Raw genomic sequence first — 26,396 nt, forward strand, 5'->3', positions numbered from 1 at the left:
TGTTGGGTCATTGCTGTGCAACTAGTGAGGTATGGGCTCTGCTGCAGTGCAGCAGCTTGGCAATTAACATGGTCCCCTACCATATATGAAAGGTAAAACAGTGCCAGTTGCCTGTAGCTAGCCACTCTGTGATTCTATATCTCACACCAACCTGCATCTCTCTCTCTCACAATTCAAACACTTAATCCAAGATTTCTCCTTCCCTCCCAAAAGACAACTTCACTTTCTTTCACTTTCATGGCTTAAACCCAAAACCCCAAGTCTGCATCAACCAAATGAAAGTCAAATCTCTCTCTCTCTCTCTCTCTCTCTCAAGGAATAGTAACAAACCACCCAATATCTCTTGTTGGCCTTTTTGACCAAAATCAAAGAGCTGGGTTCCTCATTGATTAATTTGTACCTCTCTGTCCCACTAATTAATACAATTTGTCTGAATTCCCTAATGGTTGTGAAACAAAGAAGTTGAAAATTTTCAACTTCTATCTTCTGCTAAATGCACTAGTCCAGAAGTAAATGGCAATTATTATTTAGAACCATATGACTCTGAATCGCCTCAACTCTCAATGTATACATAGCTTGTGACCAAAAACAGTGACTAGTGAGAGTGAGTATACAAATAATAATTTCAAATTTTCAAGAAAACAAAAACCATGTTTCAGGGACCATGATAATTGATATGATGATATGAACTTGTTTTTTTGGGGGGGCTGTGGGGGAGGGGAGACACAAACTGATGATATTGATCACAAGTTCCAAACAAATCCTTTGGCCTTTGCATGCCATCGAAACAAAAACCCTCTGTGACTAATATTGCATGCGTAGAAACCCCATCAGACGGTTTTGAATTTTGATCTGCTGACAAGTACCCTTTTTGATTTTTATGATCATGCTCTGATGCTTTGTGTTTTTCTCTCTTCCTTCATATCAGAGATTGGTTTGTCATTCATTCCATTAGCCACGTGGTCCAAAACTGTCAGCCCAAATTGCATAATCCTATGCTATGTCTTATGTAGTTATGTGAATAACAGCTAGACCCAATTCCCAAGTTTTTAGGCTACTCTGCCTGCAACTGCAACCCAGTTTTCTGTTTTCCTTAAACTATAAGTTAAAAGCTTCCTTCTTCAATGTTTAAAATTCATAACTGAGTTTTGACAATCATTAGATCTCAAAAAATGAAATTAGTAGAAAATGAGCTACAATATTGTACATCAAGCTAACACGTTTTTTCATGTACAACTCTAACATGCAGGTGGAGAGAAATATGAAGGTACAATCCCACCTTGCACCTTACAAAGTTACAAACCAATAAATAAGTGGAAAATGCGGATTGAAGGTTTTAAATCTATAACCTTCTGCAACCCGACTCTCTTACTATGCTAAAAAAATCATTAGACTCTAAACATTTGAATTTAGCTCAGTTGGGCTTGACATGTTCAAGAAGAAGTATCAAGTATCAACATGTAAATTAAGGAAAACAAAAGTACCCAATTCCCCAAAGTACAAAAAGGCCTAGAAACGAAAAAGACTCATTTATTATGACGTTACACTGGCCCGGCAAATATACATCGACCCTGACAAACCTTTGCAACTTGCAAGTCCCTCCGTCTAAAAGAACAATAATACTCCAAACACTATAGCACATCATAAATGTCATGGAAAATCATTGTCCTAAGAAAAAGTAGAAATTTATATATCTGGCCAAACTTGTCAAATAATGAAGAGTTGAAATAGTCCAAAACTGCTTAACAAACTGAAGATCATGAAGGGTGAAAATTGATTGCAGACTAACCAAATTTTTCAGTGCCTTTTCTTTGCTTTGTAGATTCAAAGGGCTAGGAAAAGGGTGTTCAATCTGCATGGTAGTGCGTAGAATTCATCATTCCTAACATCTGAACCATACAAGCTGAACTTCTCCCACCAATTTAAGCCACTGTCTTTTCTAGATGCATCACATTTTCTCGGGAAAGTGAGCAATCCAATATCAGAGAAACCAGAGCAGCAACTGTTGTGTGGGACATGAAGATGACTGTCTCTATGTCCTCAAACTGAAAAGTAATTGAACAAAAATTAGTGAGTGCCAGTGGTGGAGTTGTAATGGGAAAAAAAATTTAAAAAATTATAACACTAGTAGTTCAAAAATAGTGTTAATTATGGGAAAAAAAATTATAGCTCTATTGGTTCAAAAATCTTACCAATCTAGGACCATGTTGAATATGGCCAGATCTCTCTTCTCTGAAGTATTGGGGTACTGAAATTCTCAGAAAGAAAGAGAAGCCCAGTATAAATTTTGTTCTGAAACTGTTCAAGTTACAAAATTGCAGAAAACCAAGGCCTGCAGGAGCTGCAAGTGACATTATAGACACTCTTAAATATAAGGCACTGGAATTGGAAATTTGAAAAATTGCAATTAAACAACCAAATCATCATAATGTGCTGCAATACAATGATCAGAAGTCTAAAGAAATAGAGAGACATACCAACATACCCAAATAGTATGCAGTAAGGAGCTGCTATGATTGGTATGGGAATAGGAGCGAAAAGTGCTCCAAATTTTCCTGGTTACCACCACCACCGTTACGGTTTTTATTGTTACCGTCCTCGCAGCCTTGGGCCATGTCTTGCTAGTTCAGGGACGTTTACAGAGGAACAAAGAGAGGAGAGAACTAGGGATTGTTAGTTTGTTACTACCCCATTTTTTGGTTATGGCTGTGCGGGAAATAACCAATTAGTAGACCGTTACAAAATTTTTACGAATTTTATTAACCAATATTAATTGGTGAATTGTAATTTATGTGATATAAATATAATTAATTGCTATAGATTCATAATCTATAGTGATGTGAGGATTGTAATTTCTTTTTCTTTTAGATGATGATAAACATATGAAATTTAAGTGAATTTAAAGCACAAAAATTTAATTTTCATTGTTATAGAGAGAGAGAGAGAGAGAGAGTATTCTTGGCTTAACTGAGTTGCAAATCGAACTTCTCTTCTGTTTGAGTGAGAAAAAGTAAGAAGCTTTGGTTTGAGGAGCAGATAAAATATGAATACAACAATAACTCCAACTTGTATGGCCTAGAGGCCAAATGAAAGAAATGGAACAGAGCATCAACATCTTTAATACATGAAGTTTAAATGGCCAATTAAACTTTAGATGCGTCCTTAATACATCTTGTATAAATACCCAAAATGTGATTGGATCCTTCTCGAAACACGAACAGGTATGCTCCAGTGCATTTACAAGTCATCAACTATAAACACTGCATCAGTCACAGTTTCACTGGACCATAAACTTTTTTCGGAATTGTTCGCTTCCACTGTCTTGGATTGCTCTCACTTATCTTTCCAGCCAATTTCAGTGATCTTGCATTCAAAGTTGTTCCAGTTTGACCTGCAGAGCAAACAGACAGATAACATATCAGCAGAGGCAACATAGCAATTTCAGATCTTACTACTTGAAGGTGCATGTGGATGCATATTGCAGCATCATGTATGATTGTATGCTGTCTTCACATAATTTTCTATACCTTTCATTTATTTAACAGAAAAGTTTGCATCTGTTACTGCTCAGCACTGACCATGCTCTTCTATGCATGCCCAATCTCCATGACAGGGTCTCTAAGCTTTTCATTTTGATAATTATGGGCACACACAGACACACATATGCACTCTATTTACTGAAGCATACAATCTTCTTATTCAATTATTCATTAAATTATCTTAGCTTTCAGTAGTTAATTTTGGCATTTGAAAAGAAACCAAGGACTTGTGAATCTAGGAGATACATCAAAGAGTCCTGGGAAGACTCCTTTGAAGCCCTTCGTATACATAAAGGACCTAAAGCCTTAGTTCTACTTCTATCTAATCTGTTGCATGGAACTCCCATGGGGAGGAGTATCCACGTTAAAACATGTTTGAATAAGGAACTCCTTTTGTTCTCAACAGATAAAGAGAATGAAAGGAATCCATTTTCCTCCTAGTCTGCCATAAAATGTTTCCCCTATGCTTACAACTACCCTAGTCCATAAAAATATTTTGACAAAAACATACATCATCAACTTAAATAAATGCTCCTTCTTGAAAGCGATTTCTGTCCAAATCCAAAAGAGAGAGAGAATGGATCAAAGAAAAATCCTGCATTATCCAAAATCTTTTCCATCCAGCATTTGCATCAACATTTCCAATCTGCAATCTATCCTTCACCTCATCCAAGATAATATGTTGAAAGAAAAAATTAAATCAAGATATAATGTAACAGCAAAGCCATCAAACTTTTTGCATCCTGCACCTATACTTCCCATCTGGCAGTTGCAAGTGTACCTAGATAAACCTCACCATGCCAAGTTGCCATTCATAATCTTCTCAAGTCCAATCTTTCAAAATGGCATTTATACATATGGTTTTTCCTGTTGAACTTAAAATAAAATGCTTTTCACAATATTAAATATAGAATACTTATCTCCTATCGTGCCAAAATGGTTAGTTTTTTATTAAGGAACTTAGCACATCATGTCACCTCAATAGATGCCTAGGGTTATGATTCATAGAACCTTAAACCTGGAATATGGTCGTTCAATGATATAAGTCAAGATGAGCATAATGTTATGCCTACCACTCTACCAGCAAAGCAGGTTTGAGGAACAACATAGTAGATTCAAATGCTTTTCATAAATGTGAAACTACTTTGTGATTTTTCAGCATAACCTATCCATCTTCCAAATTTATATAAACGAACTGCATCACAATTCATAGTTCATACAGTAAAATACAAATATCTTTATCAGTTAAAGTGTTCCTTCAAAATGATAAATTTGTGACCAAAAAAATATGATAAATTTGTAAACATCCAATGGCTAACCAAAACAAAGAGTGCATTCTCACCAGAAATAGCATCACTGCGCTCCGAGCTTTGAACTCCATCAACATTGCCATTAAAAACCTCTCCTTTCTTAACCCAAACTTGCTCAACCCCTCTCTGCCTCAGTCCCAACCTCCTATAACCCCAAATTTCTCCATTGCCACGTTTATCAACCTTACTTAACCTACCATCCCTTTTTTCAGTCTCACCCTTCACCGATAAATCCCCAAATTTCTGCCCAATCTCCTCAGCCGAACCCACATTCTCGCTATTTGCCCTAATTTGAATATCAATTCCTTTCCTTTCTTCGTTCCCTATCGCCGCCTCGTTCAGCTTCTCCTCGCTACTCGCTTCAGGGGGCGCGTGTACTGTACCTTCCTTATCAGCCACCACCTCCTCCTTCTCTGCCCTAACATTCTTCTTCTTCTTCCCCCACTTCTTCTTCTTCTTCCCCGAATTCTTCTTCTCCTCCGGTCCCTCGCTCTTCCCCTCCAGCTCAGCACCACCCTCAGGCTCCGAAACACCCCTATTAGCCGGCCGAAACCGTGTCCGAATATTCGGAATCCTAAACTTAGAATCGGTTTCGGTTACCTGAACGACAGCGTTTAGGTTCCGTTGTTTTTCCTCTTCTTGTTTGAGTTTTCGTTGTCGGAGCTCTTCCTCTTGTTGTTCCTTCTCCTTCTGCTCCTTCTCCTCCTTCTCCTTCTGTTCCTTGGCTTTGAGCCAGCGCTCTTTGAGCTCAAGGATGGTGACGTAGTTGGCGGGCGAAGAGGGCTGCTTGCTCTGGTTCGTGTCGTCCATTTGAACACTCGCAAGAGAGAGAGTTTTCGCTCCACAGCCCACTAATGAAGACGAATCAATCACAAATGTCAAGCACAAAACAAAAACCTTTTATTATTAGTTTATTACTTTAAAAAAAAAAAGAAAAATAAATTAAAAACTTGAGTAGTAAGTAAAAAACTAGAAGAAGGCAAGGTGCTTGTGACTTGTGAGTCAGGACTCATTTGCTTTTTGTTATTGGAAGTTGTTGACTGAATTGGCCATTGGATCCCTCGTTAACAGTTAATTAGTGGACTAACTTGAGTAATGATTATTATCCACTTTAATGTGAGTCATGCTTGTAACTGTTGCACACGCTGCGGTTTTTTATTTATAATCGTACATACATGAGACGAGACCCACAACGAAATTTACATGTATTAATGAATGTTAATGCTTATTTGACCAAAAAAAAAAAAAAATGTTAATGCTTGAGAGTAGTTCATGTGTGCATGAGCTATTATTTATAGCAATTTATAATTTAACATTTTTTTTATCTTAATTTCTAGTTTAACATTAATGAAATATTTGTGTCTTTAAAACAATGACAAACTAATAGATAGTTAATGTAGTTATTGTTAGTAAATTCATTTCATTCAACTTTTATGTTTTGTTGGGAATGCCATTTAACTTTATAATTTTAAAGAAAAACATAAATGATGGATTTAAAAAGAAAATAATTAAATTCATATTTTTTTGTTAATCTCTTATGTGTTAATCTCATACTAATCAATTAAAACTATATCATTCATAGTAAAGGTTTATGAGCAAAAACGTTTATTTTTTACATTACCCTTGAATTGAAGATCATCTTTACAAAATATCAACCAAATCATATAGAATCAACATCAATTTGAGATGAAAGAATTCATGTTTTCAAATAACTATCCAACTGTGTAGTAATTATTTGGTCACCCCTAATTCTTTTAAGCCAATTGTGTTTCGAACACGTACTCTTTCTCTATTTTGATTGCAGCAAATTCCAAATGCAGTAGCCAAAGCTGAAGGTCTAAATTACGAGTTATGGGCATCTAGGTCCATCTAAGAGGAAATGGCATGCTAAGCTCTCTCTGTTGCGAAATAATCGTCATGGAGCAAACCAGATTGCATATGAGTTTGTCAAGCCAACTATATTCAGAGGCAATAGTGTTTCTGTGAAGCTTGTAGCCCCCAATGTTAAAGAATGATGTTGTTTCTGTTTAGTTCCTATGAACTGATATTGTGGTGGTACCTAATCTGTAAGGATTCCTTAGTACAACAAAATTTATGGGCAGATCATGAGTGCACAACAATTCCTTTAGGCTCCATTCGGGAGGTTGATTCGGTGAAACCTATATATGGTAAAACCAAAATGCATATGTTGGTCTCTTTTATCAAATAAAAAACATGCATGCACCCAGATATCCATTCATTGTAAATTTTCAATAACCAAATGTCCCTTTTGTTTCCAACTAAAAACATTATGATCTGAGAAATTTTCAAATCAACTCCACACATCACAAACCATTAAAGCTAATATCTTTCAGTAAAGATTATTTTCACCAAATACCAGGCAAAACTTAAATTCAAGAAAGTATCCCAAGTTAACGATTGAAAAGTGAAACACAAACCATACAAATAGTACGTGTCATGCCACTAATTAATTAAAAACACTCAACCGCAACTTTCTTCCACTAACCATACAAATAGTACATAGTACATGTCATGCCACCAACTAAAAACACTCAGTCACAACTTTCTGGCCCGGGATGATACCAAATCAACAACAATATGCACATAGCAGATGCAAGTCACCAGCATTTAATCCTCATTTAAAACAAAATTAAAGTGAAGATGCATATGAGTCAGATCACATCCCATCTCACGCTTGGTAGACTTTCCATAGTAGACTTCCCTTTAAGAGAACTTGCTGAGTGGAAATACTAAACCAACATCATAACTCCTCCATATGAGCACTTTGTTGTGGGTTTTCTATTAAAAATCAACAAAAAATTAAGCCCGCTCTCCGTGGACTGAATTGAAATTTTCTCTGATTATGTTTTACCTTGTGGTGAAGGTATTTGGAATGAAAGGAACATTCAATTAATCCAGTTCAAACAAAATAAAAATACAATTAAGGTACATATTTATAATGATTAAAGATAGTAAGTTTTTTTTTTTTTGTCGAAATTATAGGTAGTGAGTTATAGTAACATGTTTGTATTGATTTATAGGAGTAAGTTATGCTTGTGTGCATGAAACTATACAGCATTCATGTTTAGCATCATATATATGTATGCCTGAGTACAGGCTCCTTCTATTGAAGTATACCTCAACTTATTTATGTTGAGGTATACCATGTTGGGGCCCACACGAGTCGTTTTGTGTCGATCTGAACCGTTCAATTTTTACATCTCCATAGATAGATTATCCTTGCAAAAAATTAGTCAAATCAGAAATCATTTGCCTATCTAACTTTGATCAAATAAATGGACGAACCAAATATTTTCAATGAAACCGTCCATTTGTTTTATCAAAGTTAGATAGGCAAATGATTTCCGATTTGGCTAATGTTTTGCAAGGATGATCTATCAATGAAGATGTAAAAATTGAACGGTTTGGATCGACACAAAACGACTCGTGTGGGCCCCAACAAGGTCATATCTCAATATAAATAAATTGAGGTATATCTCAACAGAAGGAGTCTGTGCCTGAGTATATCAAGTATATAAGCCAAAACTTAAAGTTTGATGTAAAATTTGAGATATTTAGCAACATATTCAAAATAAAACGAATCATATTTTTTAAGTTAAAATAATAATATTAAAGAAAATTATTTTTCCATTATATCTATAAGTTACCAAATAAGCTTGATTTAAAGATTAACTTTCTACTTTCCTAGTTGAGATCGTACAAATTGCATTACTCTTCCATATATTTGGTGATGATGTAACTATTGCAGATCCAAGTTCTCAGCTCAAAAAATGAATAAATAAAGCTTCGAAGACCATTGGGGCTGGGGTTTGTTCATCCATTTACTTGTGAGTACTCAATTGTTCTTTATGAACTTTGCTGGTTGGTTCAATTTATTTTATTGGATTTGCCTAACATTTCCAAACACACTCTTGACTTGGTTTCCATTTAGCTTAATCAATCTAATTCGATTTGATCAATTGTGACAATTATGATTAATTTCATTATATCCGTGAATTCAAAAAACAACATTTTGGGTCAGCATCAATTTATTTTTGTCCTTTGCATAAATTATTCGTTACACTGCCACAGTTGTGGATGAATCTTGAAGAATTTTGCATCCTGACCACTAAGGTGTTATTGGGGTACAAATTTGATCCAATTTAGTTGATTCCATGTTTTTACTTGGTGTTATATTTGGTACTACGAACAAACTATATATATTGTCAATTGGAGAATTTGAGTCACTATTCCACCTATAGACAATGCTAATGTATTGAATCAAGTGGGCTTTCATAATGGGCCGTGGCCCATCAAAAAAATGAAAAAAAACCCGAAAAAAGTTCAGTGTAGAAGACACTAGTAGCATCCTCACTCCACCCATGGACTGAAAACTCAACCTACACATAACCAAGGGGCCAATGGCCTCTACTCGAAGTCTGACATCTCACCTCCGTCGTTTCAGTGACACCTCCGTCGTTTCAGTGACTTGTCAAGCAGCAAAAGCACCGCTAAGGCACGCTAATAGGGAGCAAAAGGAAGCTTTTACAAGGGCAAGGTAGCAAAGACCACGTTTAGCAACCACCTCGAGGGCAGGCCACGTGTCCCTCATTCCCTCCCTCCTACTTTTTCTTTCTGTATATTTCATCTTCCAAGGGCTCACCCTCCAATCAGATTCTACCTCATCCGTTGCATGCAATGAGAGACAGAGGGTCGACACGTACGGCTGTGACAAATATAACCGACCCAGGAAAAGGGGGCATTTGTGTAATTTTGGAGGTAAAAAACAAAAACGACCAAACCAATCGTGATAGGTGTATCCACGCATGGCGGCCAAACCCACACGCGTTATAATGAGAGGGCTTTTGGTTGTATAGAGGCATGCAAGCCAGTGCCCCCATTGGTGTGAGACTGTGAGAGGCTCAGCTTTGGGCTAGCTGTAAACTGTGAAGAGTTAAAGAGAGAGAGGCTCAGTTGTCATTAGCTACTTCATTTGGACCCCACCCCAATACCAATAGTGTAAATTCCCACATGTACATATATTTGCAAGTCTCAAAAACACGTACCCACCGTACATTTCCAAGTGGCACTCTCTCCTTCCTCTTTGCTTCATGTTGCCCATCTCCCATTGGTCAGTTCTCACTCTTAAAAAGCCCCATTCCCCATTATCCTTCTCAAAAATCACTACCAGTCCCTCTCCATTCCCTCTCTTTCTCTCTAAATATCTCTCTTCCTCACACAGCTCTGAGCTCTGCCTCTACATTTCTCTCAAAAGCTTCTCTTTTGGGGTGGGGTTTAGTCCTGAAAAGTGAAGCAGAGAAAAAATTGAAACTTGCCCACCATGATCAAGACCCTGAATCCTTACTCCAACACAGAAAAAACTGCTGAGATTATGTCTAGGTACAGACCCATAGCACCAAAGCCTGAGTCTTCAGCCAATCCCACAGGTGAGGCCCCTTCCATATCTCAGAAGATTAGGGACTCTCCTTACCTCAGAAACCTTTGGCCACAATTGCAGGCCAGACCCACAAGAACCAGGAAGAGAGGTAGAGGTGCAATATCACCACCAACTCTCAAGAGGCACAGGACCCATGTCCTTGGGTTTCCCTTACTACCAAACCTTGATCATGTACCCAACAGCAGCAATTTGGTGACTCTGCCTCTTCTTCCATACCCTCCACCTCCTTCAGTTCCCATTGTTACCAACCAAGCTGTGGTGCCTGCAGAACTTGATTTTCTGAAGCCTTGTGGAGAAGAGAAGCTCATAGATTTGAATACTGTGGCTGAAATTCCAGAAGAAATAGATCTCCTGCAGCAACTACAAGGAACCCCCATCACCCCCACCAATGTCATAGCACCTCAGCCAGTTCGACCTGTTGGCTCCAGCATAAGCGTTGGGTGCATCAGTGCAGCAGACACAAGCTTGGCCCCACCAGTGCAAGCTCCTAAGAAACCAGAGGCTGTTGAGGAAGAAGTGGAGTCTGAAGCCCTGCCAGCAATCATATCAGATTCCAACAACAAGGTGAGGATGGCCAACTCTGCCTACAAGGAGATGGTGGGTCAGCCAGAGTGTTTGTGGCTCGATTCCATGGTGGCCGGTGATGGGCGTTTCGGAGGCAGCTCGTGCAAGAGGATTAGTGGGGAGGTGGTACTTCAGCTTTCTGATAAAAGGGTGCCAATTTCATCAAATGGGTTCTCATGCTGGGTGAGGATTGAGTGGGGAAGTGACATGAACAAGCACGCAATCAATGCTTTCTGTGATGTGATCAAATTGGACTGTGAGTCCAAGGACTACCTCTTCTCATGGAGGTTCCACACACACAGCAAAGAGGCTTCTCAATCCAGTTCTAATGTTTGAAATTTCTACTGTAATTAAAAGTAGTGTAGCTAGCTAGTTCACTAGAACAGTGTAACTTATATATATTAAGAAGGACGTATATATAGTTTAGTCAGCTTTTTTATATAATAGTCCAGAGAATTTAAGTTGTGACAGAGAAACATGTTCATCACAATTATTTTCCCCTCAGCTTTTACACAACTTACAATTAATAAACGGATGAGTATTCCATGAGAACAAGGTTGGTGAAGAAATTAAGCTGAGGTACTCACAACAAGCCTCGAGAATTGGAAACTCAGAAATATGCAATTCACTCATCTTTATTTGGTAGTCCCTTCCACTTGAAGTTGTCTGCATATGACTTAACCTACACATGATCATCAAAAACATTTAAATTAATAGAAACATACAACATGCTATAGACGAACCACAAATTGAAGGAAGTCACTAATTCATTTGACAAAGCTAATTATTTCATGTTCACATAAGTTGGTAAAGGACAAATTCCAAACCTTTAAGATTGGTGTATGACGCTTCCTGACCTGCACAAGAGGTTCATGGTGTGTGTCAATATTGTGCAATATGGAGAAGAACTGAAAAATTATCAGCAAAATTTGAGTGAATTTGATTAAGAAAACATCCTTTTTCCCCTAACATTGTATTTCACAGAAAATATCTAAATCCCAACAAAACTTTTGTGCATTGATCCGGGTAAATTTAACTTATGCATCATGTAATAAAAGTAATGGATCGAAAATTTAAGGACAGCACTAAATTTGGGTAAATTAAGTTGCAGAGAAAATTAAAACTTGAAGAGGCACACACCGAATATTCCCAGCCATATCTGTCAGCAAATGCCTTTGCAGCTTCTTCAGTGTCAAAAGTCAGTGCTGCCTCACCAACATTGGCATAGGGATCGCCTGTGGATGTCCAACCCATCAATGGATTTTCCCACCTACACAAATGTCAATCCGGCATTCAACAGTACTAATGAATTTGCAAATTAGCAAATATTGCTTATAAATTTTTAAAAGAACAGAGCAGCCAGAGCTAATTGCAATACGGGCTATGCTAATTTATAAGAACAAAATTAATTATGCAAAATCGATGAAATAACCTATAAATTATATAATAATTATGCATGCATTAACATAATAACATACGTACTTCTGCGTAGAAAGAAAATTAATTTTCCATTTTCCGACTTTCCCAGAACCTTGTTGTGATGCAGTTCGAGCAGGTGAATAAATTACAACCTGGGCATGCCCAAAAATACCAATAACTCAAAATTAAATTACCCTAAAAACAACAAAAACAAAAATATTTACATGCAAAAAAAAAAAATTTATAGACCAAGCAAAAAAATAAGCGAAGAAACAGAGTTTTGAAAGGAGAAGTGAAAAGGGTACGTACCCTTCGTCGCAGATGTTGTTCAGGGATTCCAGCGAGAGTGCCGAGCTCGGAAATGGGCTTGGGCTTGACCTCCGCCACCGCATCCGATTGCGAAGAGGCCCATCTCGCCCGAGATGATATATGTGATCGAGCTGTGTTCAATCCCCGTCGTAGAGAGCTCGCCATTTTTGTGCTCACCTTCAGCTTCCTCAGGCAATCAAACACAATGGTTTCTGTACGGACGCCCGATTGCCTAACTTACCAGTGTTTTGCGTACTATAGGAAATCACGAGAAGATCCTCGAGAGTTTAGCTGGTCTTTTGCGTTGTGGTGATGACACGTAATCTCTGTAATACACTCTTTTTTCTTATTTACCTTAATTTTCTTTGATGATCCTTTTTTATTTACTCTTTGGGATCACAAATTGACAATGATACTATCATACTAACCAGAGAAACAAAATTTGTCTAGATTTTAGTCATAAAAAATGTATGAATAAAAATCGCCTTCTCTAATGGACTCAATTTTGAATAAATAAAAGGGATTAATGTCATTTTGCTCCCCAGACTATTACACATGTATCAGTTTGCTCCCCAGACTTCTAATTTGGAAAATTAAGGACCCTGACTTTTTCAATTTTGCCAATTAAGGTTATTCCGTCAATTTATACATTTTTCATCTAAAATGTCGAGATGATCAAGCAAAATTTAGCAAGAAATAAAAGAGGAAAAATGATGCATGAGGAAAAAATGATAAGATCTAATTGGAATGAACCATTTTGCCCTCAAAGATTTGGATAAAAAATGTGTAAATTGACAAAAGAACCTCAATTGACAAAATTGAAAAAGTCAGAGTCCTTAATTTTCCAAATTAGAAGTCTGGGGAGTAAACTGATACAAGTGTAATAGTCTGGGGAGCAAAATGGTATTAATCCCTAAATAAAATAATTAGATGACATTTTAAATTTTTTTTTTTGGTGCATGCAACATTATTCTCTTGTTCATAGGTTAGTTTGAAAGTGATATCATGATAACCAAAAGATCTTTTAAATTTTACTCAATAAATAAGGGAGAAGATAGGTTATGACAATGTCTTACTTGTTCAGATAATGAATTTTAAAATAAAATCGAATATAAATAACAACTTTTTGAAAGATACACCAAAGCCCAAATGTGAGTATATCAAATTCTTGGTGAAGCCGAAATTGGGTATAGAGTCTATAGACTTCGAAGAAGTATGGACTGGGCTTGTTGTAGCGGTATGGCCCATATATGGATACATTGTTGTGCCTACCTATTCCTATCAGTCAACTTCATGATTAATTGGACTCATTCATAGAGTTGAAACATTACACCGGCTGTGCTGCTGTGCACATTCCCTAGTTTCCATATTGTCCATTTGCTTCTTTTCAACTAGCAATCGCCATTTGTTCTTAGTTTGCATCGAAGCATAATCCCCCGGACTCTACTCCCTTGTCTTTTTGTGCCCACACATTCATCGTGCTTGTCGTTCATATGCTGCCTCATATTAAAACCTCCTCAAATCAACAACATCGATCATATGAGTGAAGCGTAGCTTAGAATCAATGGCGTCCAAGAATTATGAAGAGGACTCAACCCTCTCTAATATCGAGTTAGCCTGTTGGGAACTGAAAATCCTACTCAAAGCCACGGCCAAAATGGAAGAAACTTTGGGAAAGATGGACTCCAAGTTGGATCTTATCGACGAAACTCTGATAACATCCTCAAGAAGAATAGCTCCCTTACAGTCTTTGGCCATGGCCACCAAGGCCTTGGAAACCAGAATCAACCGAGCTGTCACTCCTGCGCTGACCCTCATCGACAACTTCAGGCTCTCGGAGTTGATCCAGAACAAGCTCCTCGAGCTCTCCTCCAAATTATCAGAGGAGAAATCGATGAACAAACGGTTGAGGAAGCTTGGCAAGTACGTGGACTGCGTGGACCAGCTCAAGGCCACGATAAGCGCTATATGCGAAGAGGGCGAGCCGGTGATTCAGAGGCTGCAGGAGGTGGTGGAGTTCTTGAGCCGGACCAAGGCCACGGACCAGTACAGGACGCATAGGTTGAGGGAGACTCTCATCACTCTCAAGGCTTTGTATGAGACAGAGGTTGATGCAATGAGATTTGAAGGGTTGCTTGATGAGGCTCTCATGAATTTGCAGGATGAGTATGAGAGTATATTGCAGCAGATAAGGCATCGAAATATTGGGGATCAATTGCAGGCTACAGATGATGATCAAAACTCAGATGAGATGGCAATTGGTTCTGATTTGGGCACTGAGCTTGAGGTCCAACTTCTTCGACGGATTTCACAAACTTTGGCTGCTGATGATTGCTTGGATATATGCATCGATATTTATGTTAAGGTAACAACTTCTACATGGTCAACTCACTTGTTCTTGCGCGTCCATTGAAGCTTGATGGTTAGATATTTCAATAAAATGTGGGATATATTGTGCTAGGGAAATCACTATTAAGTACTAACTTTTTTTGTGAAATCGTTTGATATATTATGTTGTTAAATTGTAAATCTGGTGCTCGAATTAAATTAGTAAGCTTCTAATTATGATTCTTATGCTAAATGAATGCAAGTGGTAATTAAAGTGAAAGATTAGCAAGCTAGCTAGTCATTTCTGATCAAACATGTTACATGCATTACATGCCTCTAATTGTTTTGTTTGTGGTTGTTCATCAACAGGTGAGATACAGAAGAGTGGCCAAAGCACTTATGCGGCTAAACCCAGAATATCTAAAAACACACACACCAGAAGAAATAAATGAAATGCCATGGGAGAGCTTAGAAACAGCAATAACCCTTTGGATCGAACACTTCGAACTCGCCGTCAAAGCTGTTCTTGTATCGGAGAAGAAGCTCTGCGAAAAAGTACTGGGAGGCATAATGGATGGAATGGTCTGGCCAGAGTGCTTCATAAAGATCGCAGACAAAATCATGGCGGTGTTCTTCAGATTCGGAGAAGGCGTTGCGAGGAGCAGCAAAGAGCCCCAGAAGTTGTTCAAGCTTCTGGACATGTTCGACTCCTTGGAGAAGCTCAAGCCCGGGTTCTCCGAGGTCTTCGAAGGCGAATCAGGGACTGACATCTGTACAAGATTCAGAGAGCTCGAAAAGCTTCTTGTTCATGCATCAAGCAAAGTGTTTTGGGAGTTCGGGCTCCAAATCGAAGGCAGCTCAGACGGGTTTCCTCCGCCGCAAGATGGGTCAGTGCCTAAAATAGTAAGGTACGCTGTGAACTACTTGAAGTATTTAGCCACAGACAATTACAGCGTTGCAATGGCTAAAGTTCTCAGAACAGAACAAATTTGGAAAGTTGGTATCTTGTCGAAACCCGAAAGTGACGAAAACTTACTCAAAGAAGCGATTTTGAACATCATGGAAGCGTTGCAGAGGAATGTGGAAACCAAACGTGACCATTACGGCAGGGACAAGTTGGCTCTGCCCCATGTGTATGCCATGAACACGTACTGGTACATTTACATGAGGACCAAGAACACAGAGCTTGGGAGGCTCTTGGGAGACCAGTACATGAAGAAGAACTACAAGGTTGTTGATGAGGAATCGGCTTACTTGTACCAGAAGCAAGCTTGGGGGGGTTTGGTGAGGGCTTTGGAGACAGAGGACTTGGGGAAACAGAGCAAAGAGGCTATGGTGGGGATGGTGAGAGTGAAAATGGAGGCTTTCATGAAGGGTTTGGATGATATTTCGAGGAGACACAAAGGGGGTTATAGTATACCTGATGCGGATTTGAGGGAGCAGATTAGAGTGGCTACTGTGAAGCTTGTGATTCCGAGTTATACCGAGTTCTTGAACGAGTTCAAGGGTTTGTTGCAGGGGAAGTCGTGGTTGAGTCCCGAGTCGGTGCAGGAGTTGCTGGGTCAAATCTTTGAGTCTGCGGATCAGGGGAAGCTGAAGCGTCGTGGTTCTAAGGATCGGACTGGTGGGGGATCGGGAATGGACGGTGGGATCAGGGACTTTCGACGGTCTAGATCGAATACTAGTGACGTGTGAGAGTTTGATGTCGTGTAATTGAATAATGATATACTTACCACATTCTTATAAGGTCCGTTGATTTTAACCAAGGAATGAAATTTCGAAATTTTCGGCAAAATTTCGCCGAAAATTTCGTTTTTTTGGGTCACCGAAATTTTATCTCATACCCAATTATTTTCGGTAATTATTTCGGCGAAATTTCGGCGAAATTTCGGCTGGGTTTGGGGGCAGTTTCGGGAAAATTGGCAAAATCTTCGATCCGCCGCCGTGCAGGGTCGTCGGAGCCAGGGAAGCACATGGGCAGACTCACCGTGACGAGAGGAAGACAACCCAGGTGATGGGAGGTCGCGTCGTCGCCGGAAAAGTGAGATCGCCGCCGGAGCTCCAAGGATCGGCCTCAACTGGTTCGCGACTCGGGGGAGGTTTCTGGGCTGCGCCGCCACCAGGGGGAGGAAGAAGGAAGAATGGCGAGGAGATCTGGGCCGGTCCCGTTGCCAGCCATGGCTGGACGCGCCGCCACGCGCCGGTGGCAGGCGCGGCGAAGGTGAGGCACGCGAGAGAGAGAGAGAGAGAGAGAGAGAGAGAGAGAGAGAGAGAGAGAGAGAGAGAGAGAGAACCAGGAGAGAGGAGAGAGAATGGGACAAAATCTGGTTTTTGGGTTTTAAAACCCCTTTTGTAAAAATTACAAAATTGCCCTTTACTTTAAATGTCCGTAACTTTCAAACCATAACTCCGATCAACGCGTGCTACGTGTCTACGAACTCGTGAACTCGAGACCTATCCAACGTGCCCAAAGTCCGAATCAAAAGTCCACTAAATTTAAAAGTTAACTTTGGGTCAAGCCTAATTTAAAACAAAAATAATTAAATAATTAAAATTAAATTAAAACCTTTTTAAATTCCAAATAAATTCTCAAAATCCTTAAAATAAATTCTCAAAATATTTAAAATAATTATTTAGAAAATACAGGGTCTCACAGAAAAGGGGCTGGGAGGGGCTGGGTGAGGGGGGGTGTGTCGGGGATGGACTGGGTTGGGGGGAGAGAGGCAGGGGGCTGGTGCTTGGTGGGGAAGAATACCTTAAAGGGCCTAAATCATAATATCTTATACCATATGGTCCATATCTTAAAGAACATACAGTATATAGAGTTTAGTGCATAGATTATAGAATATAAAGAATATTAGAATATATAGAGTATATAGGGTTTAGTATTAGGGTTAGTGTATAAATTATAGAGTATAAAGAATATACTGATTTCATTATTCATTATACTAATTTTGTTTAACAGTTTTTGCCTCTCCAACGCGCATTATATTCATCTTATATCACATGAAACCTATTATATAATTTGGTTTCTTCAATGTTTTTTATTAATATAGTAGATAATATGTTAAATAAACATATGGTCAAGTTTCATTCAAAATTTCCATATTTTGATAACAATTTCCGTCGTTTTTATCTAATTTTATCGAAATCGAAATTTTAATCGAAATTTCCACGAAAATTTCTGTCGAAATTTCCATCGAAAATTTCCTCGAAACCGAAATTTTACTCCTTGATTTTAACTACTAAATTTTAATAACTTTTTAGTTTAAGTATCAAAATTAAATACCATTTTAGATTAGGTACTAGTTAAAAAGTCAAACAAAATAATAAAATAAAAGGTATTAAAATTTACAAATATTACATCACATACTACTATAATAAAAAAAAATAATAACATTATATCACAAATATTACATTAATTTATACTATATTGTATTAAAAAAAAAATCAATCCAGTCACAACTTAACTGTGACTATCTTGGTAAATTGAAAGAGACAACTCACACCTCTATACTATGTATTATTTTGAGTAAAAGTCTTGTTTTGACCTCTATTTATACTATATAGTAGTATAATTTTTCTAAAAATAATTTAATTAAGTCACAACTTAACTGTGACTGTCTCACAACTTAGATGTGACTATCGTTCAGTCACAACTAAATTTGAAGTTGTGAATGTCGTACAGTCACAACTAAATGTGAAGTTGAGACTACATTAGCAAATTTTCAAGATAATATAAAAGCTTCAAGGGTAATTTTGTCAAAACCATATAAATTTTAACTAACACCCATGATATGTGGGTCAAAGGACAAAAAAGTCAAATTGAAAAGGTTCAAATCAAAGGGGCCAACATATTTGTGACTTAATCTAAAAAACTACATTTAAATTTAGTAGTTCAATTGAAATATTATATGGTCTTCATGCTATACCAAAAAATTATTGAGATTTAGTATTTAATTCTAATTTTCTAAATAAATAATTTTTAATAATGATTATTTATCAATAAAGTATTGACATATTATTAAAAATTCAAAATTTAAAATCTCTAACATTGCTTGATTTAATATTTTAAACAAAAACCGAATCAATCGAACCGCTCTCACCGGTCACTACTAACGAGCATTGGTTGAATTTCAATGGTAGTCTCACAGATAGTTGGCTTTTTTCATGTTAATTAATGAACACTTATATCTATATTTAAAAATAAATTTAATAAATACAACAGAACAAAATAGGTGCCAATTGATTTTTTATTTTTATTTTTTAAGATAAAAAAGAGCAGCCAGACAGAATTACCGTGTATAACTTTTGGCAGGTAGAAATTTAGAATTACCATATGTCACAAGACTCACAACAAGATACAAGCTCCTCAAAGACGAGATTTACTGGGCCTGGAACGTGGTAGTCCGTACTCCGTAGTCTTAAGCTTCTATGTTCAGCACGTTGAATAAGAATCATTCCTTTTCCTCGAAGAATCTTCCAAATTCAATCCAATACTTCTCTGTTGCTTGTCCGACACCACCAGAAGAACTTCCCCCGACAGTTTTCACCAATTTTCCCTAGAAAATCCACAACTTTACCGAGAAAATCAACCAAGTCCAACAGAAAAATGGCGACGATCAATGACCCACGTCTCCCAATCGACGAAATGGAACGACAACAACCCACTTCCTTCTCCGATTTCCCCGAGGACGTCCAGCTCTGCATTATCTCCTTCCTCGCGCCCCCCGAGATCTCCAGCTTCGCCTCCACATCGAAACGCTTCGTTTCGATGTGCAAGAACGACGGCAAGCTCTGGTTCTCTATGTGCGACCGCAGGTGGGGCTCCAAGACCCAGATCAAGAAATGGGGCAACGGCAAAATCACCTACAAAATCCTCTACCGGACCCTCAGCGAGTGGGAGAATTTGATCGGGTTCTGGCGCCAAGGCGGTCTCGCGACATCCCCGCCATTAATCTTCTTCGAGTGGGGATCATCGTTCCTAACCGGCTCCAGGGTCTCTCCGGCCAAGGACGGCACCTACGGCGTGGTAAAGGCGCCGTTTTTGTGGATGGGTCTCTCGCCGGAGGGTCAAGTTGTGAACTTTCTCGACCCGGACGGCCGTACCGAGATTTCAGAAGATTTTGCCAATTCCGGGCGGTTCAAGTTTTCGGAGAGGGATTTGGTTCCGGTCAATTTGAGTATAATGGGGAAGACCCATTTCGTTGTGGAGGAAGATATGAGCTTTGCTTTTTCTAATACCAAAAATGGGGCTCGGAAAAACTCCAACTCAGTGAATTCACTCGGAGACGATGGTGGGGTTGGCGATGAGGTGATTGGAGCCGAGAGTGGGTCCTCCGGGAGCCCACCGGACCGGTTGATGGTAGATATGTACCAGTACTTTGCGAACCGGACTAGCCCAGGTGGAGCCAGGAGGCAGAGGAGGAGAGAGAAGGAGAAGCAGACGAGGAGGAAGTTGGAGTCTCAGCATTTCGTCAAGATTGTCGATTGCTCGCCGACACCGGCTCGGCCTTTGCAGGGCCTGTGGAAGGTTCATTTTTTCTCTTCATGCTTGTATTGTTCAGTTGAAAGTTGGAATATCAGTGTGTGTTGTAGTGCAGTTAAACTTGTGCTCCATAAGATTGTTATTGCTTCATGGAAGAGTTTTTCTGCCCAATTACTTTTTGCTCCTGAGGTTGCCTATTGTGAAGATTGTTGGACAAACTATGTCATTTCAGTGTTGGTCAAGTATATTTCATCTAGTCAATGTTCTGGAATTCAAGAACTAGCACCTGAATTTGTCCCAATCTTAATAAGACTGTTTTCTCTAAAAGTTTCCATTGAAAGAGTTGGTCAAAGTGTTCTTCCATTATATACATGTCAAATGTGTGTGCATCCATTGGTCATGTATGAGAATTATGAATAGAAATCTGTCTACATGAACCGGTTACTTCTATAGTGCTTGAAATATTATAGTGTATACTTTTTCTTCATCAATTTGTTTAGTAGAATCGCCAAACTACCGGATACAACAGAAAACCTGGGACTGCTTAGAAGTCACCCTGCCGTCTGTGCATAGTTGGATTGGTCTGCCTTAGGTACATAATCAGCCAAACTTTGTGTAAGCGGGCAGCTCTAGTGTTAACTGATTGGTTTTGCTCTTTTCACCCCTGCTTCTTATAATGTGTCATTACTAGGTGGGTCCAAAAGAGATTTTAATTATGGCTCAATTGACCCCCTTCTCCTTCTTCCAATTGCAGGGAATTTATGATGATATGACCTTGGGCTTTTACCTTGTTACATATGATGACATTGGGGGCATTGCCTGCCAAAAGGTTTGCGACTCATCTGGGCATATTTGCAGTTTCACGCGTGTTATCAGTAAGCACCTAGTGTTTTGGACATCAAGCCCTACTTTTATTGAGTCTCCACTTTCTCCAGAGGAAGAAATTCAGTATACTAGTCGCATACATCTTCGACCAAGTGCATCAGCAGAGCACATTCACCAGCAGCTTCCTCTTACAGGAAACAAAGTGGTCTCTCGCATTCTTTGCATAAACTTAAGTTATGATCTAGCTATTCCATACTTGGCAGGAACTACTGCAAACCCAATGCATGCACAGGGAAGGATTTGGCAGTATGGGGATGGAACATTTGGGTTTGGGTTTCTTCAGGACAGTTTTATTAGAGACCTGAAGCATGTTGCCAAGAATGGTTGTCTTCTTGATGCTGTGTTGCCTTCGTAGTGACTGATGTACTATGGGAAATTTTTTATTTTTTATTTTTGTACAGACTCTTTCCATTTTCTTTGATATGGAGGGGGAATTTGAATTTGGAACCTCTCCAATACTTATTAAACCAATAATTAGTTGGGGTAAACTGTAAAGACTCTTTGCTGGATGCCACTTTTCTTTGTGGCACTGTGTATTATATTTATTCAGAAATTGTAAATGAATAATTTCTTTACATTTTCTTCTGTGGGATCATCTAATGAGCTGTTCAATTACCGGTTGGTTCATAACTGAATTTCTATACCAGGTTTAGAGAAATGGAAATTCTCAACATTTACTCCAAAGCCAATAAGAACACAAAAGCTACTACAAAATAATCTCCAATTGGGTCTTTGAAAAAGGGGCTGGTTATATATAGGTTTTGGCATCTCATTTGAGCATTAACAACCTCACAGCAATACCCAAAAACAAGAAATTAACCCACACTATTCAATTATATATAGAATGCCTCTGTTATGCAAGCAAAAACCAATTTAGATCGCAGGGAAATGGTAAAGTATGAGGGGCATAGAGAAGGAATACTAAGGGGAAAATAGAATTATGCATTCTTTCAATCATATATCGGCAGGTACTTCTCTGGCACTGACTTTCTCATCCATGGGGTTCTTCTCATGGTCACCCTCAAGCTGGCTCAAGTTTCCTTTCTCCTTGATGAGTTGGGTGTGGTGGTGTTTGCAGTAGAGTCTGCCCTCATGCGCAATATAGTTCGATGGGCTGATTACACACCCTCCATGTGAGCATTTGAAACACATCTTGTGGTAAGGAGTTCCATTCACTGTAACCTGTTGATCAATGTCATAATTTTATGAATGTTAACTTTTTTGGTGAATACCCCATGTTTGAGAAATGATATAGATAATTGCAGGAAGTTGGTGTTACCTTTTCTGTTGGATAAACAGTATTCTTGCAACCAAAGCATTTATCTCTGGTTCCACCAAACATACTTGAAGCTTTGACTACTGCAGGTTTCTGTTAAAACAGTTTATTGTCAATATTGTGAGCAGATATTAGAAACTTCTATAATGCTGCAAGAACATAGATTTCTGGGGAATACCTCATTATCAACAGGTCTCTCTGGTTTTACAATTTTTGGTGTCCCTGAAAAGGAAAATGAAATGGAAGTTGATCACCTTGATCCACTAAGAGAAAATAATGCTTGTTACTTGAGTGAATGCTTATATTTTACCTTCAAAACTTTTGTCAAGACTGCCAGTTCTTTTAAAGGTTTGATCAAAGTGTGGCCTGCAGTACAGTACTCCCTCAAATGAATTGTAGTTGCTGAGCTGCAATTTGATCTATTGGTCAATGGAGTTGCATATGAAAACCACAAATGTGCAAGTTGTAATAAGCAGTTTATCTAGACACGTATATATTGGCACATTAGTCCAATACATACTTCAAGACCATGGTAGCTCTTGTGAGAGATGAGACATTTTCATGAGCAAATAGCCAACAGATGAAGATTAAATCTACCCCAAAAAAGAAACAATTCTTAGATAGAAGAAAGGCAGATTGAGTCCTAAAATTCAAAATGTGGAATCCAATTTCTGAGTAATTGTTCACTAAGTACAGACGATAAGTCTGCCAATCCGAAAAGTGTAGTTCAGTTCTTGGGTTTGAGATATCCATTTATCAGATTTTCGGGGTCTGATCTACGATTCTGTAATATCAAGATGCTGATAAAACTTCTGGAATTTCAATGTTCGAGGAAAGTATTCATGATAAGCACTATAAAGCAGAGTTTACTCTGAACAAGAAAGAATATCCACCAGATCTTTTGTCAACAGCTCAAAGGTCTTATAGGACAAACAAGAAAGAACATCTACCACAGTTTGCTTTTACTCTAAACAAGAAAGAAGAGCAACTTGATCATACAGATGGAAATTCTGAAGGAATATTAGCCTTAGTCTTGTTGAACAATCTGTCCCCAAAACATTAGCATAGAGAGGTTTTAAGTTAATGTAACACTGACTGTAACATACATACCTTGAGGGTTCCTTTGCAATGGTGGCATCGAAAGCAGGCTTTGTGGTAGACACGGTTATCAGCTGTGAGCTTATCAACCAGGTACACAGTCTTGTCACAAGCCATGCACTTCTGGGTTGTTCCTGCAAATGCCGCCATGTCTTCCTTCCTAGCTATTCTCTCTCTAGCTCTCTCTCTCTCTCTCTGAGAACAAGGGGAGGAGATGAGGAAAATGAATGACAGAGATTAGAGAATATGTGGGTTGCAGGGGATTGCAGAGACCAAAAGCAGAGCTGTAGATGATTAAAGTTGGCTGTAATTAGCAATCATGGTGTCCCAATTTTTAAGCACCTACCTACCATTGTCTCTTAGATATTTTTTCTTTAGCTTCCCTTTTCTCTAAACATTGAAAAGAACGGATTAAAAAATAAAAAGATGAGATTTCTGTATGGACTCATGATTTACCCACGAGCTCATTTACCATGTAATTAAGTGATAAAATCATAAAAAAAACAAGTATAAACCATGCATTTGCCATTTTGCCCTCATTATAAGCATACATGGATTTCAGCATTATGAGATGGTAGCTGGAAATTCAAGGACACACATGGGAACATGAGCCAAATTTGCTGACTTCATTATAAAATTAGTGGCATGGCTGGCCAACATAGATGGATGTCCCATTGGCCCCATTCAATTAGTTGATCATAAAGAGGTTCGTTCAAAAAATGACTACAAATTAGTCCTTTTCTTTAATTAAGTTTCAAGCCAAATTAAGAGTGGGACACTACGTGGGATACATGTTTGGAGGGATAGTAATGACTGACACATCTTGAAAACCTTTATAAAAGATTGAAGTTGAAGCATCTGTTTTTTCTGGAAAGAATAATTACTTTTTTCATAAGTTTGATGCTCCATGCCCCTCAAATGCCAGCACTTCATCACCCTACACCTAGCTGTCTTGCTTCTATTTTCAAATATCTTTCTCTGATTACATTGTATATAGTACATAAATATGATTAGGCCAGTTATTATCTCAATTTTTAATTACTAATTTGACATGTCAGTTTCTTAATTGTTATATATAAAGTTCAATGCATATCATTTATCAAAAAATTCAATATATAGGTCCAATAACATCTAAGAGTTAAAAAACGTCAGTATAGCTTACTGTGTCTGCATTATGGAGTTTTAACTTACGGTGTCTGCATTATAGAATTTTTTTCAAAAAAATTATGGGCAAATTACACAAAAGTACCTCAACTAACCACCCTATATCACTTGAGTACCCCAATTAAAAAAAGTTGCTCGTAGGTACCTCAATTACTGATTTTGCACACCTAGGTACCTCCGTCAACTTTTCCGTCAGGCCTGCCGTTAATTGCCTACGTGGCACACTAGAAACATGCCACGTGGACAAAAAAATAAAAAAAATTTTAAAAAATGAACTAATTATTAAAAAAAACAAAAAAAAATTAAAAAATCAAAAACTTAAAAAAAAAAAAACATAAAAAACAAAAAAAAGGAAGGAGTTGCAGGGGAGTTGCAGGGGCTAGCTCCCAGCCTCCCTCCGCCTCCCACCCTTCCCTCCGAGACCTACCCAACCCAGCCAACCACCCCTCCGACCCCAGCCACCTTGCCGCCGACCCCAGCCACCACGCCGCCAACCCACCCCATCTCTTTCCACGCCTCTCTCCTCTCTCTCTCTAACTCTCTCTTTCTCTCTCCCTCTCCCCGAAACCCTAGCCTAAGCCTAGCCCGAGCCTAGTGACCCACCCCTTCCTCCCTTTGCCTCCCCCAGTGACCTACCCACCTCCCTCCCCTCTCCGGCCACCAGCTTCATCTATCTCTTTCTGTCATTCTCTCTCCCTCTGTTTCTCTCTCTCTCTCTCTCTTATAAATCTGAACGAAGGTGGAGCTCAGGGCGGGCGGGTCGGGGCTGGGGTTTCGGGGAGAGAGAGAAAGAGAAAGAGAAAGAGTGAGGTAGAGAGAGAGGAGATGGGAGGGGAGAAAAAGGGGGTGGGTGGCTCGGTCGGGGAGAGAGAGAGAGAGAGAGCGAGGCCGAGAGAGAAAATGAGGGGCGAGGAGAGAGAGAGAGAGAGTGAGGCAGAGAGAGGAGAGAGGGGGTGAGTGGTCGAGTGGGTCGACGGCGCGGTGGGTGGATCGGCAGCAGGGTAGCTGGGGTCGGAGGGGTGGGAGGCGGAGGGAGGTTGGGAGCTAGCCCCTGCAACTCCTTTTTTTTTTTTTTTTTTGTTGAGTTTTTTAATTTTTTTTAGTTTTTTTAAATAATTAGTTCATTTTTTAAATTTTTTTTATTTTTTTATTTTTTTTTTTTGTCCACGTGGCATGTTTTTAGTGTGCCACGTAAGCAATTAACAGCAGGCCTAACGGAAAAGTTGACGGAGGTACTTGGGTGTGCAAAATCAGTAATTGAGGTACCTACGAGCAACTTTTTTTAATTGGGGTACTCAAGTGATATAGGGTGGTTAGTTGAGGTACTTTTGTGTAATTTGCCCAAAAATTAATAGGCAAGCACATGAGTCTGAAATGATGGAGCCAGTGGTCTTTTTCATCTTCCACGGTTTCACCGCACTCGATCATGATGACAGCTCTACTCCATGTTCCCCACATTGGACTTTTGACATTGCCTAATGTGGGCTGGCCCATATAGGTAATGCGATGGCCCAAGTACATTTACATGCAAAGTCACAAAGATTATAAGGTGCTTCAC

The 26,396-nt window shown here is 38.9% G+C and overlaps 6 protein-coding genes across 6 annotated transcripts; 3 read left to right on the forward strand and 3 right to left on the reverse strand.

Moving 5' to 3' along the window:
- Positions 1-3,032: 3,032 nt before the first annotated feature.
- On the reverse strand, positions 3,033-5,704 carry LOC147278643 (uncharacterized). Its single transcript, XM_086251813.1, has 2 exons — positions 4,882-5,704; positions 3,033-3,391 (listed from the first exon to the last, which is right to left on the reverse strand). Exons 1-2 carry the CDS (start codon positions 5,657-5,659, stop codon positions 3,270-3,272), a joined length of 900 nt encoding a protein of 299 aa, XP_086107939.1. The 5' UTR covers positions 5,660-5,704; the 3' UTR covers positions 3,033-3,269.
- A 4,327-nt stretch (positions 5,705-10,031) lies between these two features.
- On the forward strand, positions 10,032-11,347 carry LOC147278644 (uncharacterized). Its single transcript, XM_086251023.1, has one exon. It carries the CDS (start codon positions 10,191-10,193, stop codon positions 11,205-11,207), a length of 1,017 nt encoding a protein of 338 aa, XP_086107149.1. The 5' UTR covers positions 10,032-10,190; the 3' UTR covers positions 11,208-11,347.
- Positions 11,348-11,435: 88 nt separating this feature from the next.
- Positions 11,436-12,764, reverse strand: LOC147278645 (NADH dehydrogenase [ubiquinone] iron-sulfur protein 4, mitochondrial-like). Its single transcript, XM_086251025.1, has 5 exons — positions 12,600-12,764; positions 12,354-12,442; positions 12,012-12,141; positions 11,699-11,728; positions 11,436-11,553 (listed from the first exon to the last, which is right to left on the reverse strand). Exons 1-5 carry the CDS (start codon positions 12,762-12,764, stop codon positions 11,497-11,499), a joined length of 471 nt encoding a protein of 156 aa, XP_086107151.1. The 3' UTR covers positions 11,436-11,496.
- A 1,399-nt stretch (positions 12,765-14,163) lies between these two features.
- Positions 14,164-16,622, forward strand: LOC147278646 (exocyst complex component EXO70I-like). The gene is made up of 2 exons (XM_086252517.1): positions 14,164-14,964; positions 15,297-16,622. The coding sequence occupies exons 1-2, from the start codon at positions 14,164-14,166 to the stop codon at positions 16,620-16,622; spliced, it is 2,127 nt and encodes a 708-aa protein (XP_086108643.1).
- A 2,701-nt stretch (positions 16,623-19,323) lies between these two features.
- Positions 19,324-21,875, forward strand: LOC147278647 (F-box family protein). The gene is made up of 2 exons (XM_086249702.1): positions 19,324-20,460; positions 21,170-21,875. Exons 1-2 carry the CDS (start codon positions 19,540-19,542, stop codon positions 21,653-21,655), a joined length of 1,407 nt encoding a protein of 468 aa, XP_086105828.1. The 5' UTR covers positions 19,324-19,539; the 3' UTR covers positions 21,656-21,875.
- A 235-nt stretch (positions 21,876-22,110) lies between these two features.
- WLIM1 (GATA type zinc finger transcription factor family protein) lies at positions 22,111-24,001 on the reverse strand. The gene is made up of 5 exons (XM_086249704.1): positions 23,687-24,001; positions 22,887-22,983; positions 22,755-22,798; positions 22,580-22,669; positions 22,111-22,482 (listed from the first exon to the last, which is right to left on the reverse strand). The coding sequence occupies exons 1-5, from the start codon at positions 23,822-23,824 to the stop codon at positions 22,255-22,257; spliced, it is 597 nt and encodes a 198-aa protein (XP_086105830.1). The 5' UTR covers positions 23,825-24,001; the 3' UTR covers positions 22,111-22,254.
- Positions 24,002-26,396: the final 2,395 nt, after the last annotated feature.

Source organism: Dryas octopetala, chromosome 7 (genome assembly GCF_963921425.1).
Source record: "Dryas octopetala chromosome 7, drDryOcto1.1, whole genome shotgun sequence".
NCBI lineage: Eukaryota > Viridiplantae > Streptophyta > Magnoliopsida > Rosales > Rosaceae > Dryas > Dryas octopetala.

Coding starts and splice junctions, on each gene's coding strand:
- LOC147278644 (XM_086251023.1), top strand. CDS start 10,191: ATGATCAAGACCCTGAATCCTTACTCCAACACAGAAAAAACTGCTGAG.
- LOC147278646 (XM_086252517.1), top strand. CDS start 14,164: ATGGCGTCCAAGAATTATGAAGAGGACTCAACCCTCTCTAATATCGAG. Junction 14,965..15,296: donor GCATCGATATTTATGTTAAG/GTAACAACTTCT, acceptor GTTCATCAACAG/GTGAGATACAGAAGAGTGGC.
- LOC147278645 (XM_086251025.1), bottom strand. CDS start 12,764: ATGGCGAGCTCTCTACGACGGGGATTGAACACAGCTCGATCACATATA. Junction 12,443..12,599: donor AACAACATCTGCGACGAAGG/GTACGTACCCTT, acceptor GGGCATGCCCAG/GTTGTAATTTATTCACCTGC. Junction 11,554..11,698: donor GTCATACACCAATCTTAAAG/GTTTGGAATTTG, acceptor GATCATGTGTAG/GTTAAGTCATATGCAGACAA.
- WLIM1 (XM_086249704.1), bottom strand. CDS start 23,824: ATGGCGGCATTTGCAGGAACAACCCAGAAGTGCATGGCTTGTGACAAG. Junction 22,670..22,754: donor AGAGACCTGTTGATAATGAG/GTATTCCCCAGA, acceptor CTGTTTTAACAG/AAACCTGCAGTAGTCAAAGC. Junction 22,483..22,579: donor CTGTTTATCCAACAGAAAAG/GTAACACCAACT, acceptor ATTGATCAACAG/GTTACAGTGAATGGAACTCC.
- LOC147278643 (XM_086251813.1), bottom strand. CDS start 5,659: ATGGACGACACGAACCAGAGCAAGCAGCCCTCTTCGCCCGCCAACTAC. Junction 3,392..4,881: donor GCGCAGTGATGCTATTTCTG/GTGAGAATGCAC, acceptor TTTGCTCTGCAG/GTCAAACTGGAACAACTTTG.
- LOC147278647 (XM_086249702.1), top strand. CDS start 19,540: ATGGCGACGATCAATGACCCACGTCTCCCAATCGACGAAATGGAACGA. Junction 20,461..21,169: donor CTTTGCAGGGCCTGTGGAAG/GTTCATTTTTTC, acceptor TTCCAATTGCAG/GGAATTTATGATGATATGAC.